This window comes from Marmota flaviventris, chromosome 13 (assembly GCF_047511675.1).
Source record: "Marmota flaviventris isolate mMarFla1 chromosome 13, mMarFla1.hap1, whole genome shotgun sequence".
In the NCBI taxonomy this organism is placed as follows: domain Eukaryota; kingdom Metazoa; phylum Chordata; class Mammalia; order Rodentia; family Sciuridae; genus Marmota; species Marmota flaviventris.
The window spans coordinates 91101115-91116233 of NC_092510.1; the positions used below are offsets into that span (position 1 = coordinate 91101115).

The 15119-nt window shown below is 36.5% G+C and overlaps 1 protein-coding gene across 1 annotated transcript in view; it reads right to left on the reverse strand.

Moving 5' to 3' along the window:
- Positions 1-1273: 1273 nt before the first annotated feature.
- Positions 1274-15119, reverse strand: part of LOC114093048 (complement C5-like) — a 31165-nt gene continuing 17319 nt past the window's right edge. The window contains exons 16-19 of the mRNA XM_027935754.2: positions 12304-12366; positions 11231-11420; positions 3903-3976; positions 1274-1422 (exon numbers count right to left, since the gene is read on the reverse strand). Of these exons, the coding sequence (XP_027791555.2) occupies positions 1274-1422; positions 3903-3976; positions 11231-11420; positions 12304-12366 (476 nt within the window). The remainder of the gene's footprint in view (positions 1423-3902; positions 3977-11230; positions 11421-12303; positions 12367-15119) is intronic.

A 15119-nucleotide genomic window follows, 5' to 3' on the forward strand; every position in this document is an offset into this window, starting at 1 on the left:
TCAAATTGTTGCCACAGGTTTTCATATGTGATGGGATCTGTTATTTTTAGTACCATTTGTAATAACTCAAATGTTAGCAATTTTTTGTATTCTCTCATCATCGGTTCCTTAAATGGCTTGCCAACTTTATCTCTGTTTTCTATCAAAAACTTAACATCCCCCCCCAAAAAAAAAAAAAGAAAGAAAAGAAAAACCCCAATCAATAAATGGGCTAAGGAACTGAACATACACTTCACAGAAGAATAAATACAATTGATCAACAAATATATGAAAAAGTATTCAACATCTCTAGCAATTAGAGAAATGCAAATCAAAACTACTCTAAGACTTCATCTCACCCCAGTCAAAATGCCAATTATCAAGAATACAACCAACAATAAATGTTGGCAAGGATGTGGGAAGGAAGATACACTCATATATTGCTGGTGGGTGTAAAAATTGGTGCAACCATTATGGAAAGTGGTATGGAGATTCCTCAGAAAACTTAGAATGGAGCTACCATTTGACCCAGCTATCCCACTCCTTGGTTTATACCCCAAAGATTTAAACTCAGCATATTACAGTGACACAGCTACATCAATGTTTATAGCAGCTCAATTCACAATGCTAAACTATGGAAGCAATCTAGGTGCCCTTCAACAGATGAATGAATAAAAAAGGTGTGGTGTATATATATGATGGAATATTGTTCAGATTTAAAGAAGAGTGAAATTATGGCATTTGCTGGTAAATGGACGGAGCTGGAATATATCATGCTAAGCAAAATAAGCCAATCCCCAAAAGCCAAAGGCCAAAAGTTTTCTCAGCTAACTCACAATGGCGGGGGGGTGGGGGGGACAGTAGGGAAGAATAGAGTTATTTTAGGTAGAGGTGAGTGAAGGGAGTGGAGGGGACATGGGAAAGACAGTAGAATGAATCAGACATTATTATTCTGTGTACAAATACTATATGACCAGTGGGATTCTACATTATGTACAAACAAAAGAATGAGTAATTATACTTCATTATATATGATATATCAAAGTGCATTCTATTGTCATGTATAATTAATTAAAACAAATTTAAAACTTTAAAAAATCTTAACAATTAAATTAAAACATCAGAAAACATCAGATTTAAAATTTTTTAATTTTAAATGCTAAATGTCAGTTACATTTTTAAAAAAGCTAAACAACTCAAATTTCAAATGTAGATTTAAAATGTAAAGTATATGAAAATGTAAAGTTAATGTTAATCTGAAATTTGAAAGCATCCAGAAAAAAATTGGAAAAATTCATAAAGAAACATTCCTGTCAAAGACATCAAAAAGATTCTTGATAAAGTTGGTCTGCCACTCCAGGCTCACAAATTTGGTGAAGTAGGTGGAGTTGACATTCAGAAGCTGATCATCAGGTAAACTGGCTCTTTTGGTGACATGGCTTTCTGTGAGTTGGCATTTTGCAGATTGTGTTGCTTCCTGGGTGGGAGAGAGCATGCTGATGGGACAGAAAATGCAGATAGTCTGTATATAGTATTGTCTTCTAAATATTTTACAAGCATGGTTTGATGTATTGATTTACCTAGGGACCCCTCTCATCTCCCATCATTTCCAACAAAAAGTGACTTTGTCCTTACCTGAATCTTCAACTGGCTCCCTCCTGCTACAGTATAATTTGGAAGAGAGTTTTTTTTTTTTTTACCTCTTCTCTGTCCTTGAGTCCCCCAACATGCACTTAGATACTTTGAGCATTAAAGTAAAGTGATTTTACCATCAGATTTCCCAATCATGAAGTCTCTATTGTGCATTTACCTACTTACTTGGAATCCTGGAGTTTTGATGCTGGGAACTGTTCCTTTTAATTGACTCTGGTAGTACCGTCACTTGTGACTGAGAAGTGGTCTCTGTACACCTGCAACTGCAGCCCGTCAACAACACACAGGCCTGTGAGGAGCGACAGTAACTTTCAGTGCACTGGGGGCTTCCCAGATTACTCTATCTTCTTTCAAATTCTTGCCTTGCCTTTACTTTGTGGAGAAGAAGAATATCCTATAATCAAGTTTCCTTCTCCCCTCCTATATTTCTCATGGCTCTTGGAAGTTCTGTCTTGTGACCTGTTATTTCCTCAGAATCGATTGATATTTTGAGAGTCTACCATGGGCAGCCGCTGTTCCAGATAATATAAATGCAACAGAGAACCAGAAGACAAAATTCCCGCCTTCATGGTGCTTATAACCTAGTCAGAGACGTAGCAGCTGTGATGAAATGTCAGGAAGTGATCCATGAAGTAAATAAGACAGGGTGGTGAGAGAGAGAACACAAGGAGTAGATGGTCTTTTAGGCAGACTCATCTGAGAAGGCCTGAATGATGTGTGTGGGGGGGGGAATATGTGGGGGGAAGATACCTTTGTCTTGAATGTTCAGATAATGATCATTCATAAAGTTTTATTATGATTATTTATGAATTTAAAAGTTTTTATTATAGAAGAATTTAAATCTATAAAAAAAATAGAGTTAATGGTATACTGTACCCCCAGGTACCCATTATCCATTAGCATGCATGATTACCAACTCAAGGACAAATTTATTTCCTTGAAACCTCCTTCTCTCTACATTTCCTTGATTATTATTATTGTTGTTGTTATTATTTGGTACTGGAGATTGAACCAGGGGCACTTTACCAATGACCTACATGCCCAATTTTTTTAATTTGTATTTTAAGACAGATTCTCCCTAAGATGCTGAGCCTGGGCTCAAATTTGTGATCCTCAGCCTCCCAAGCTCCCTCCCACAGTGGCACTACCATGTCCAGCTCCATTTCCTGGATTATTTTAAAGTAAATTCCAGAATCATATTATTTCATCTGTTACTATTTCGGTACATATCTCTCTAAGAAATGACTTCTCTTTTCAAACATATCTACGATGTCATTATATTACATCCCTCAAATAATTTCTTAATATCATCAAATATTCATTTAGTGTTCATGTATCTTCCAATAGTTCATGAACTTTTAAAAAATAATAGAACACCAACACAATTTCTGCTAGTCCCAGTGTCATTTCCTTTAAGGCATTAGACTAAAAATATTAATTACATACCAACAACATTTGCTTTTAGGTCCTGTCTGTTCCATGACAGGTGTAGCCCTGAATGCTAATTAGTTTACAATGACTGAAAAGTAAAGGAATGATAGCAGAGTATCCCATTGATTCATATGCAATTTTTTCTAGCACATTAATATTTTTTACCATTATGTAATAGTAGCTGAACAAATTGAACGTAGCCAACAAATTGAAGTGGGTTATTTTGTTTTCTCTGTAACTCAGCAGCCTCAGCCGTTCCTCACACCTCCTCTGTTGCAACCCCTAATTTACTATGTCTACTGTAATGTCTTCTGTTAGAACCTAATATTTTTTTTAAACTTTCAGGATTCTTGCTCCATTGTTAGCGAGGTGGTTACAAAGTTACATAGGCTTCTAAGCAGTCTTTCTCAATCCTGTTTTTTCAACACAGTAAAAAGCTCTTTAATTATTTTATATCCTGGATGATGGGTGAAGATACTGAGCTGTGAAAATCAAAAAACATTATTAAAAATAATTTTAAAACAGTACTATTATCCATAATTTGCAAGAGAGTTCACTAATGGATTCTGCATTTATCCCTCACCTCAAATTCACAGTGGATCAGAAAGCTTTTAGGAGAATGGAAAGCTGTAATTTGTTGCTCACTGAGGGATGGCTTGTAAAAATAGTAAATGAATAAAATATGTTCAGAGACATAGATATTGTGTTTTTATCCTGGATTACAATGAGAATACAAAGTAGGTTACTACCAAAGTCCTGGGTGAACTGTCAAGAAGATGATAGATAAATCTCAACAAGGAAAATGTTCCCTAATTCACTATATCAGACCAGGTACTTACCTTTATCTGAAATGCCAACACCCTGAATTTCCCAGGTAGTTACACAATCGGGTGGTACCAACTCCAGCTGAAGCCTGGAAGATAAAATAGTCCATAGCCAAGAAACACAGGTGGGCCTTGATTAGCGGGCAACCAGCGTGGTGCCATCTGTTAATCAGAACGTTCGTACATTTCTCATAGGGGCTCTTGAGGCAAATCACAAGGAAACCAACTTAAATCAATGGCCGTGAGTGAGGATGAGACCAAGAAAAGATTAGAAGATCAGAGGATAACGGCGGAGCCTTTTACATATTCAGAACAACTGCTTAGACACTGTATTAAGTTGAACCACATGAAATTATTGTTTGTGTCAGCCAAAATGTTTGAAAACCAGCAGATATATATGATTCAACTTAATATAAACTCCTGTGTTTTGTGTTCATTATCTTACTTTCACAATAAGGACTTCAAGGGATTATGATATTATAAACTATCAAATAAAATTAAATTATATTTAGTGAACCCTACTAAGAAAAGTGGAGCATAAAAACAAACATGGTCGAAAATTGAATTTTTGGAAATCAAAAGTCCCTAATTTATCTGCTCTGTGAACATTTCCTAAGTGTCCATCAAGTACCAGGCACATCCTAGACTAAATAAAGAGATACATAACAAAGGGTGTGCCTTCAAGGAATGTACTCTAGAAGAGGAGGGAGATATGGAAACAAATTATCAGAGAAGATAGTAAGTGCTTCAGTTCGAAGCTTGTACAAACTATAGTGTGCAGAAAAATCATGTATTTAATTCTCTGGAGTTCACATTGTGGAGAACCCATGATCTGAGTTGGTTTTTTGAAAGTGAGCTGGAGTTTATCAGGAGTGGGGAACTAGGAAAGGATTTCCAGGAAAAGGTCTGGAGGCTGCAGGGGCATGCATTGCTGGAGCAGAAAGCCAACAGCAGGGGGCCAGGGCAGTCCCTGCAGGGAGAAGAAGCTGGAGCTGTCGGGGAGAGGGGCAGGAGCAGGCACTCTATCCACATAGATTCCACCCCATGGGGAAGCAACATGAGTGGACTCAGAATTTAACATAATGATTTGGTGGCTGTGCTGGGAGAATAGAAGAGAAAAGTGGGTAAGACTGGAGTTGGGGGAGTGAAGGATGCTGTTGGACATCAAACAAGGTGTGATAACAAAACCAACATTTTCTAAGCCATATGGCTAGTTAGTATCTTACAGAATGTGTTTTTTATATGAGGAAAATATTGACTCTTTTTCCTTGTTATATAGAAAAATATCATTGGAAATGCATGTCGACATGGACAATATATATTGTTAGTTTTTATAAAGAGGTTGTTTGGAAAGACCAAAATAATTATGCAAAAGTGCAAAGCCCAGAAATCACCCCAAAATACAGACAAGCTCAGTTATTGTTTGAGGCAAGTTGAATGAAATTCTTCTGCAAAGATCCTTCATTTTGTAGTCAATCAGAGACTGAGGGAAAGATCATCCCAACCACCAACCAAATAACCCTGATCCAATGTCAGTACTATCTTTAATTAATGAAGGAAATTTTAGAAGAGTGGCAGACCATATATTCATCATATTTGAATGTTTTCTAAGTTTCCTAATGAAAATAAAGATAAAAGTTTAAAATACCTTTTTGGAATGTGATACACTTTCCACAACCAGTTTTCTAAAACTGTCTTCATCACCAATATGTTTGGTGATATGTCTAAAATAAAATAAAATAAAACCACAGGGATTGGCAATGTAGCTCAGTGGTAGAACACTTGCCTAGCATACATGAGGCCCTAGGTTTGATTCCCCAACATCACAGGAAAAAAGAGGAAGGAAGGAAGACAGGAAAGGAAGGAAGGAAAGAAGGAAGGAAGGAAGGAAGACAGGAAAAAACATACAGTTAAACATAACATACAACAGAGTTATATGTTAAAGCAGGATGGTTAATTTTTTCTTTTCTTTTCTTTCTTTTTTTTTTTTGGTACTGGGGATTGAATTCAGGAGGATTTAACCACTAAGCCATATCCCCAGCCCTTTTTAATTTAGGGTCTTGCTGAGTTTCTTAGGGCCTCACTAAGTTGCTAAGGCTGGCTTTGAGCTTTCAATCCTCCTGCCTCAGCCTCCCAATCCCCTGGGATTACAGTCATGTGCCACTGCGCCCGGCTAAAGATGGTTAACTTTTAATTAATAATTGTAAGGAATTCAGTCAAACATTTAATTTTTGCGATATCAAAATAGGAACCATAAAAGTGTTAATTTAAGCTATCTAAAATATATTAACTTGGAATGGAACCACCATTTGACCCAGATATCTCACTCCTCTGTCTATACCCAAAGGACTTAAAAACAGCATACTACAGGGACACAGCCACATCAATGTTTATAGCAGCACAATTCACAGTAGCTAAATTGTGGAACCAACCTAAATGCCCTTTGATAGATGAATGAATAAAGAAACTGTGGTATATATACACAATGGAATATTACTCAGCATTAAAAGAGAATAAAATCATGGCATTTGCAGGCAAACGGATGGAGTTGGAGAATATCATGCTAAGTGAAGTAAACCAATCCCTCCAAAACAAAGGCTGAATGTTTTCCCTGTTATGTGGATACTGATCCATAATGGGGATGGGGGATGGGGAACATGGGAGAAATGAATAAACTTTGAATAGGGCAAAGGGGAGAAAGGGGAAGAGAGGGGACCTGAGGGTAGGAAAGACTGTGGAATGAGATGGACATCATTACCCTAGGTACATGTATGAAGACACGAATGGTGTGACTCTACTTTGTGAACAACCAAAGACATGAAAAATTGTGCTCTGTATGTGTAGTATGAATTGAAATGCATTCTGCTGTCATGTATAATAAATTAGAATAAATAAATAAATTTAAAATTAAAAAATAATAAAATGTATTAAGTGCAAAACCCAAGGCACAGAATGGTGATATCCTCTAGGTATAAAACAAAAGATACAGATATAGATCCAGATGCAAATGTTTGTATAGTAAACAACTTTTCTTAGAGGAGATAAAATTGTCCACAATTGCCATAAATTGGACAGCAAGTAAAGCCAAGCACTTTTTAAAATTTTAATTTTTAGTTTTAAGTGGACACAATATCTTTATTTTACTCACTAAGTTGTTAAGGCTGGCTTTGAACTCTCAATCCTCTTGCCTCAGCCTCCCCATCCCCTGGGCTTATAGTCATGTGCCGCTGTGGTTAACTTTTAATTAATAATTATAAGGAATTCAGTCCTGAATTTAAAAATGGATGGGAGGGCGGGGCTGGGGTTGTGGTGCTGAGGAGCGAACTCAGTGCCTCATGCATGCTAGGCGAGCACTCTACCACTGAGTCACAACCCCAGCCCAGTCAAGGACTTTTACCTTGAACTTCGTACTCTTCTATACAGTATTACTTTTATGAAGGAAACTAGTATAACATTTTAACAGGATAAAGAAGGATGACCAAAGTGAATCAACAGGAAGAAAAGGATATAAAGAAATAGAAAACAAGGGAACAGAAATAAGTATAGTCTCAACAAACTGAGGCAGGTTTCAAATATCCCCTTTAAAGTGAGAAGTTCTTGAACTGTTAAAGAAAAAACAATCCTCAGCAATAAATGGATTTAAAAAAAATATGTAATGCCACCAAAATGATGTGGGAAGTTTAAAAATAAAGGAACAGAAAGCCATGTACTGGTCAAATAGGACAATAGTAAGCTACAGAGAAAATAATAACTTTCGATAAAATAGAGCTCACAATGCTCAATGAACAAAGAGGAGTATTTTATGTAGATAAAATTATGATTTACTAAAACTACAGAACAGACATATGCCTTTTGCACTTAACATAGCTTTGAAATACATAAAGCAAAACCTGATAGAAATAGGAGACAACTTAAACATTTATAATTAAAAATAGTTAATTCACTTAAAAATTTCAGAAGAGAACAACCAATGAAGAAAGTAGAAGGAAGAGGTTAGTGGGATATAGAGAGAGAAACATCAATCCCAGAAGCTCTAGACAAATTTTACCAACTATTAAAAACTCCTTGGGCTGGGGCTGTAGCTCAGTGGTAGAGCGCTTGCCTTGCACGTGTGAGACACTGAGTTCATTCCTCAGCACCACATAAAAATAAACAAATAAATATATAAAGGTATTGAAAAAAAAAACCAACTCCTGATGCTATAAACAAGGGTTGGAAGAAAATACTTGCAACATATTAATTATATGTTTATGTCTGTATGTTTGTGTGTATGCACTTAATACACATACCTATATTTGCAATTTATATAACAGAGAAGGGTTGGCTTCCATGATGTTTGACAATGTCTATAAAACAACAGGCAAAAAGATAGACAAGGCAAAGAAAAATTGGCCAAGATGGAAAAGGGTAATCACAGAAGAACTATCAGTGTCCAATAAACATATAAACATATGTTCTGGTCATCAGTTTACATGGAATCATTAATTTTCTTAATAAAGTAAGACACTTCCGACTCAGCAGATTGACAAAAATTAAAGATTTTGGCAAGGGGGCAGAAAAGTCAGCTTTTGTGGGGAGTAGAAATTGGTACCATCCATTTTGTTTTTTTAAAGAATTTTTTAAAAATGAATTTAACCTTTATTTATTTATTTATTTATTTTTATGCGGTGCTGAGGATCAAACCCAGGGCCTCATCCACGCTAGGCAAGTGCTTTACCACTGAGCCACCACCCCAGCACACCCTGCCACCATCCATTTTTAAATATATATCAAGTCCAAGAATGTACCCACTCTGATTTAGCAATTCTACCTTCAGACAATGTGCTACTGGCTAAGTGTTTGTGTGCTCCCATGTGTTGATGCCCTGATGTGATGAGTTTTGGAAGGAGGCCTCTGGGAGGTTATCAGATCATGGCAGTAGAACTTTCTTGTTGGAATTAGTGGTCCTATAAGAAAAGGACAAGGGCTAGCCTTTTTTCTCTCTCTACCTTGTAAGGATACCAGGAGAAGATAGCAGTCTACAAGTAAGGAAGAAGGCCCTTAGCAAACACCAGATTCCATAGGCCCCTGGCCTTGGCCTTCTCTGTCTGCAGAACTGTGAGAAATCAATGTTTATAGTTTAAATTCCTCCTCTATAGTATTTTTGTTATAGTAGTCAGAACTAAGACATAATGATATCTATTTTACCGAAATATACATACACATAAAAAAGATCAAAATTATAGTTTTGCTTTTTTCTTAGGAGTTTCTAATATTGAAAATGTGGGAAAATATTTAAATACTTATTGTAGGTGGCCCTAATAAGGTATGTCCAAATTTTTACTGTGATCCTAAAAAGATATGTCTAAATCCCCTGGTACTTGGGAATGTGAATTCAATTGAGAATTAAGTTAATTGTCTTGAAATGAGACATACTGGATTAGAGTGGGCTCAAACTCCTTATGAGATGTCTTAATTAGGTATAACATTAAAAGTGTCCTTATAAGAGACAGAAAAAGAGAAGACACAGAAACATAGGGGAGATGGCCAAGTGAAGCCAGAGGCAGAGATTGGACCAATGTATCTGTAACCCAAAGAACACCAACAATCACCAGCAGCCATCAGACACATGAAGAGCTAAGGAAGGATTCTGTACTAGAGACTCTGGAAGGAGCTGACTTTGCTGACACCTTTTGGACTTCTGGCCTCCAGAACTGTGAGAGAATGAATTTCCATTCTTTTAAGCCACCAAGTTGGTAGTAATTTGTTATGGCGGTCCCAGAAACAAATGTGACCAATAAGATATAAACAATGAAGAAAAATGAAGACATGGTAGTATTATTAAGTACTATGCAATTATTTAAAAAGAATGAGGCAGATTTCTCTGCTCTAATGTGAAAATGAGTTCATGATATTTGTCAACACTGAAGAAAAGCACATTTCAGAAAGGCATGAATCCCATTTATGTAGTGTGATCCCAATTTATGTAGAAATCTCCTAACTGTAGTTAACATTGTGGAGAGGGTGACAGACATTTTGAAATGTTTGCTCTTCTTCTTATTATTATTTTACTGATTTTTCTCCTAAATTTTTTGTGGACTTCCTTTTAAACTTGAGCTAGATTACTTTTATTTATTTAAGCTATAAAAATATATGCACTCATAAATTATGGTAGGGTTTCCCTTATACTAGCACCATTACTGAGGATTTAAGATAAATTTTATATTTTAAAATACATTTAGGGGCTGGGGTTGTGGCCCTGGGTTCAATCCTCAGCACCATATAAAAGTATTGTGTGTAACTACAACTAAAAAATAAATATTTTTTAAAAAATAAAATACATTTTGAATCTTATTCATATGCTTTCACACATTCATGGAAAGACATAAGAATGTCTTTTTAAATATGTGGGAAAATATAATTTTTAATAAACTACCTACTTGTTTGAGTACCATTTTAAACAAAAATTTCAATATTTTTCTTAGCTACCGTCTGTCTTAAGTTCATTTGTATGTTTCCCCAAATAGTATAGTTAAATAGAATGCAAAAGAAAATACGTTAAAAAGTAGGGCAGTAAAATTGAAAAAATGTTAATAAATTATTCTCATCATTCTTTGATTTGTACAAAGCCTAAACCCTGTGAAAATGAAAACTCTTGTCTGTATATGCCTACTGAGATTCCTTTTACTTCTGATTCACCTTTTTCTTTCACTAATTAATTACAGAAAGAAGCATTTTTCAGTTTAATATCAAGAAAGATTTCTCAACTTAATGTCATCCACAAACTTTATCAATACCAGCATCAGTACTAATATAAAGGCTTTAAGCTGTAACCAAGTCCTAACATTTAGCCATGAGAAGGAGGAGAAGGTAGGAGGAGAAGAAGAAGGAGGAGGAGGAGGAGGAGGAGGAGGAAGAGAGCATGCATTAGCTAGATAAAGCACCAACTTCTAGTACATCTTTTTGGTTTGTGGTGAAATCATGGATGATATTTTGATTCTTCAAAGTATGTTATTGTTTTTATGCAATATTTTAAAAATCATGCTCCTTGTAGCCAGTGAAGTCTGCAGAAAATCAATGTCACACAATCATGCAAATATTTTCATTTTACAAATTGGCTCTTAGAGGATAAATCAAGACCTACGACTTTAAAAATGAGTTAGTGGTGATGTGGGATTAGTGATCCCCAAACTGGTATGACTGTGCTTCTGGTTCTGCTTTTTGAGGTGAACTGCAGGAGTTGACTTCATCTTTTGTACATCAAAGCCCAGTTTGGAATCACTTCTTCCTGTGGCAGTACAAACTCCACCCAGCACTTTCCTACTGCACTGCATATGGAGTGGAAGCTTTTACACCTACCTGACCTTGCTATGGTTACATCAATGTGAGAACTGTTTGCCCGAAGCTCACTTGCCAGGTCACAGCACTTCAAGAAAGCTTTGGAACACTGCTGGCCAACAGTAATCCTCAGAGCTCTCTCCCTGCAGCTCTCCTCACTTCCATGGGCTCCATCATAACAGCACTTCCGGATCACAGGGTGTCTGAATTGGGATGCTGAGACAATAACAAACAATTCTCAACCAAGTATAGATTCGAAGTCTCAGGGCTGGACTTAGAGGCTCTGATCAAACTTCCTCCAACTATTTGATCAGCTCCCAGAATAGGAAATTGCCTCTTCCCCACTTGGCCTATTCCATTTCAGAGAGCTATAGAGTTGGCTGACTATGGACTAAGCCTCTAAAACCATGAACCAAAATAAAGTTTTCCTTCTCTACATTGTTCTTGGCCAGGGTTTTGATCACAGCAACAAAAAGCTGACTAAAACTGCAGTCAAGCTGCAGTCAGTAGGAAGCCCAGGTGGGTGCAAGAAGAGAATTTACTATTTTTTCAAAAACCACTGATCGGTGGGTTAGAATGATAATGTCCTTTCCTGTCATTTAGAGATGACAAAGGTGTGAAGTGATTGTACCTGCTAAGGGGCAGTGCCAGGGCAGGAACCAAGAGGCAATATCATGAGATGAAACATTGGACCATGTTTTTCTCCCATTTACTTAAACTTGGCCAGATACTTGAGTTTTCAGTGACTCACTTTGGCATAATGAAATACTGATCATAATTTCTCTAGGTTAGAGTGTGAGATTGCCACAAAGGGACTTTAAAATGAAACTGAGGCTTGGGGGGGATTTAGTGACTTGGTTAAGGACTTTGTCACTATAGAAAATGGACATGAGGAATACCTTATCTTTTAGGTGAAGACTATGCGGAACAAATGTGGGTTAATTTTACCAGTTTGCTTCACCTCTCTGATAGTGAAATCTGGAAGTATGTATAGACCTTTTCATCTGTTCTACATCAATTATCTAGAATGACAAAGTGTTGCAGATCTTGCATTATTCCATTATAACTTCTAGAGGAAAAAAATGAAAATTTGGAGCACCTAGATTTTCTATTTCCTCTTTCAAGGAACGTCTTGGTCTGAGAATTTTCTTATATGATTCATCTGTTAAAAAAAAACACAGAAAGAGAACATCCCTTAGAATAAATGCTTCCATCAAATTATCTAAACACTCAAAGCATTTGCAAAATCAAATGGAACACATTTTATCAGATATCAGGTTCTATTTCCCATAGCAATTCTGATCTATACCATTAGTAAAGAACATGATTAAACACATTTCTGTAGCAGTGTCATTACATACTCTTTGCAAATGTATTGTCTCGAGATGCTCAAATAGGATTTTTAAAACGCAACAAATGCACATATTTTTATGGTGGTTTGTCTATCTCTTTAAAACACATTGAGTACTCATTTATTTCAGGCAAGGAACATAAATTTCAGTAAATCCTGTTCCTGTCCTCAAGAATGAAATGAGTTCATTCCATTGATGGTGTAACACCCTACTGAGTACAAGGGGATCATCATGGGCTGAATTGTGTCCCCCACAATTAATATGTTGAAGTCCTAACCTCCATGACCTCAGAATCTGAATGTATTTGGAGACAGGGGCTTTGAGGAGATAATAGGTTATATGAGGCCATTAGGGTGGATGCACGCAGAGGAAAGGCCATGTGAAGACAAATGAGAGGGTGGCCATCCGTAAGGCAAGGGGAGAGGTTTTGGGAAGAAACCAACTTTGCAACATCTGGATCTTGAACTTCCCACCTTCATAACTGTGAGGAAACAAATTTTCTCATTGCTTAAACCAACCAGTCTTTGGGGCTCTGTTACAGCAACCCTAGTAAACTACATTATGGGAGAAGAGGTAAGTTCTTCCAGGCCCACTTGGGAGTGGGGGCTGGAGCAGAAGGTGAAGCTTGAGCTTTCGTGGCAAATTAGAAGGGAAAGGGCACTCCAGGCAGAGGCATGACAGAATCCAGGCCCTTCTCAGGTACCTTAAGGAAGAGAATGACATTTGAGCACAAGGCCTTTGAAAGGAAAAGGTGGAAGAGAAGGATGAAAGATGAAGCCAGCTGGAAATGGGGGAGAGGATCTTGGAGGAGTTTATTCCCACTCAAAATAGATTCCGATTTGGAGAGTTGATTGGAATCAGGTGAAGAATGCTGATAAAGCTATTTGATTTGTGCTGTGGAAGTGAAGGAATGGAAAAAGATAGTCTCTGCAAATGGTAACCTAAAAAAACGCCATAAGACAAAAAAGACTTTAAATCAGAAACTGTTATAAGAGACAAAGAAAGATGTTTTATGATAATAAAAGGGTTAGTCTACTAAAATGGTCTAACAATAATAAATATATATGCACCTAACATTAGAGCATCTAAACACACAAAGCTAACAATGACAAAACTGAAGGAAGAAACAGATAAAAATACATAAGAGTATGAGGCTTCAACACCCACTTTCAGTAATAGATATGACCTCTGTATAGAAGATCAATAAGGAAACAGGAGTTAAGTAAGCACTGTAAACCAAAGGAACCTAATAGGCATAAACAGAACACGGCAACCAACAGCAGAAGAATACATATTCTTCTCAAATGCACACAGATCTTTCTCCAGAGAGAAGACAAGGTAGGTCATGAATAAGTCTCAACAAATTTAAGAATACTGAAATCATACTAACTATTTTTTTTTTTACATTGCAATAGAATGGAACTACAAATCAAAAGAAGAAAAAACTGGGAAATTCCCAAATATGAAGAATAAACAACAGGGGTTGGGGATGTGGCTCAAGCAGTAGCACCCTCGCCTGGCATGCGTGTGGCCCAGGTTCTATCCTCAGCACCACATACAAACAAAGATGTTGTGTCCGCCGAAAACTAAAAAATGAATATTAAAAAAAAAGAATAAACAACATGCTCCTGAACTAGGTCAAGAATAAAAAGAAAGAAAGAAATTAGGAAATATATTGAGAAGGACTGGGAGTGTAGCTCAGTGACAGAGCACTTGCCTAGCATGTGTGAGACCTTCGATTTGTTCCCCAATGTGCATGCATGCATGCATGCATACACACACAGAAGATACACTGAGAATAAAAATGAAAACAAGTTTTATTAAAACAAATAAAAATGAAAACAAGTCATACCAAAACTTATAGGATCCATCAAAAGCAATACTAAGAGAAACATTCATAGCAATAAATGCCTACATTAAAAAAGAATAAAGATTTTAATTTATACTTCAAGAATCTAGAAAAAGAATAGACTTTGACCAAACATAAGGAAAGAAATGACAAAGATTAGAAAATAGAAAAGCAATAAAACTAAGAGTTGATTTTTTGAAAAGAAAAAACAAAATTGACAAACCTTTAGACAAATTAAAAAGAGAGAACTCAAATACATAAAATCAGCAATGAAAGAAGAAATAAAAAGGATGCTACAGAAATAAAAAGGATCATAAAATACTGCTATGAGCAATTACATGCCAACGAACTGGATAACCTAAAAGAAATGAGTGAATTTTTTGAAACACAGAATCTACTGTTAAATTTGGCCTGAGACTGCCTCTACACAGTGAGCTCCTGGGTAACGGACTACAACCTAATTTAATACAAAAACAAATTGAAAGTCTAACAAGAGCTTATTTTTTGTAATTATTAGCTAAGTCTAATCAATATGGTCTGCCAGCTGATCAGACCATATCCAAACAAGGCAAACACTGAAGCTGTTTCTTTTCCTCTCTTCTGTTTTCTGTATGTAAATGTGGATACTCCCAGCTCACACCGCAGTTAGAGCTCTCCAAACCTCTCCTAGTTCTGCTGGCTGTCCAATTTGTCAATTGTTTTTTGCTCAAAATT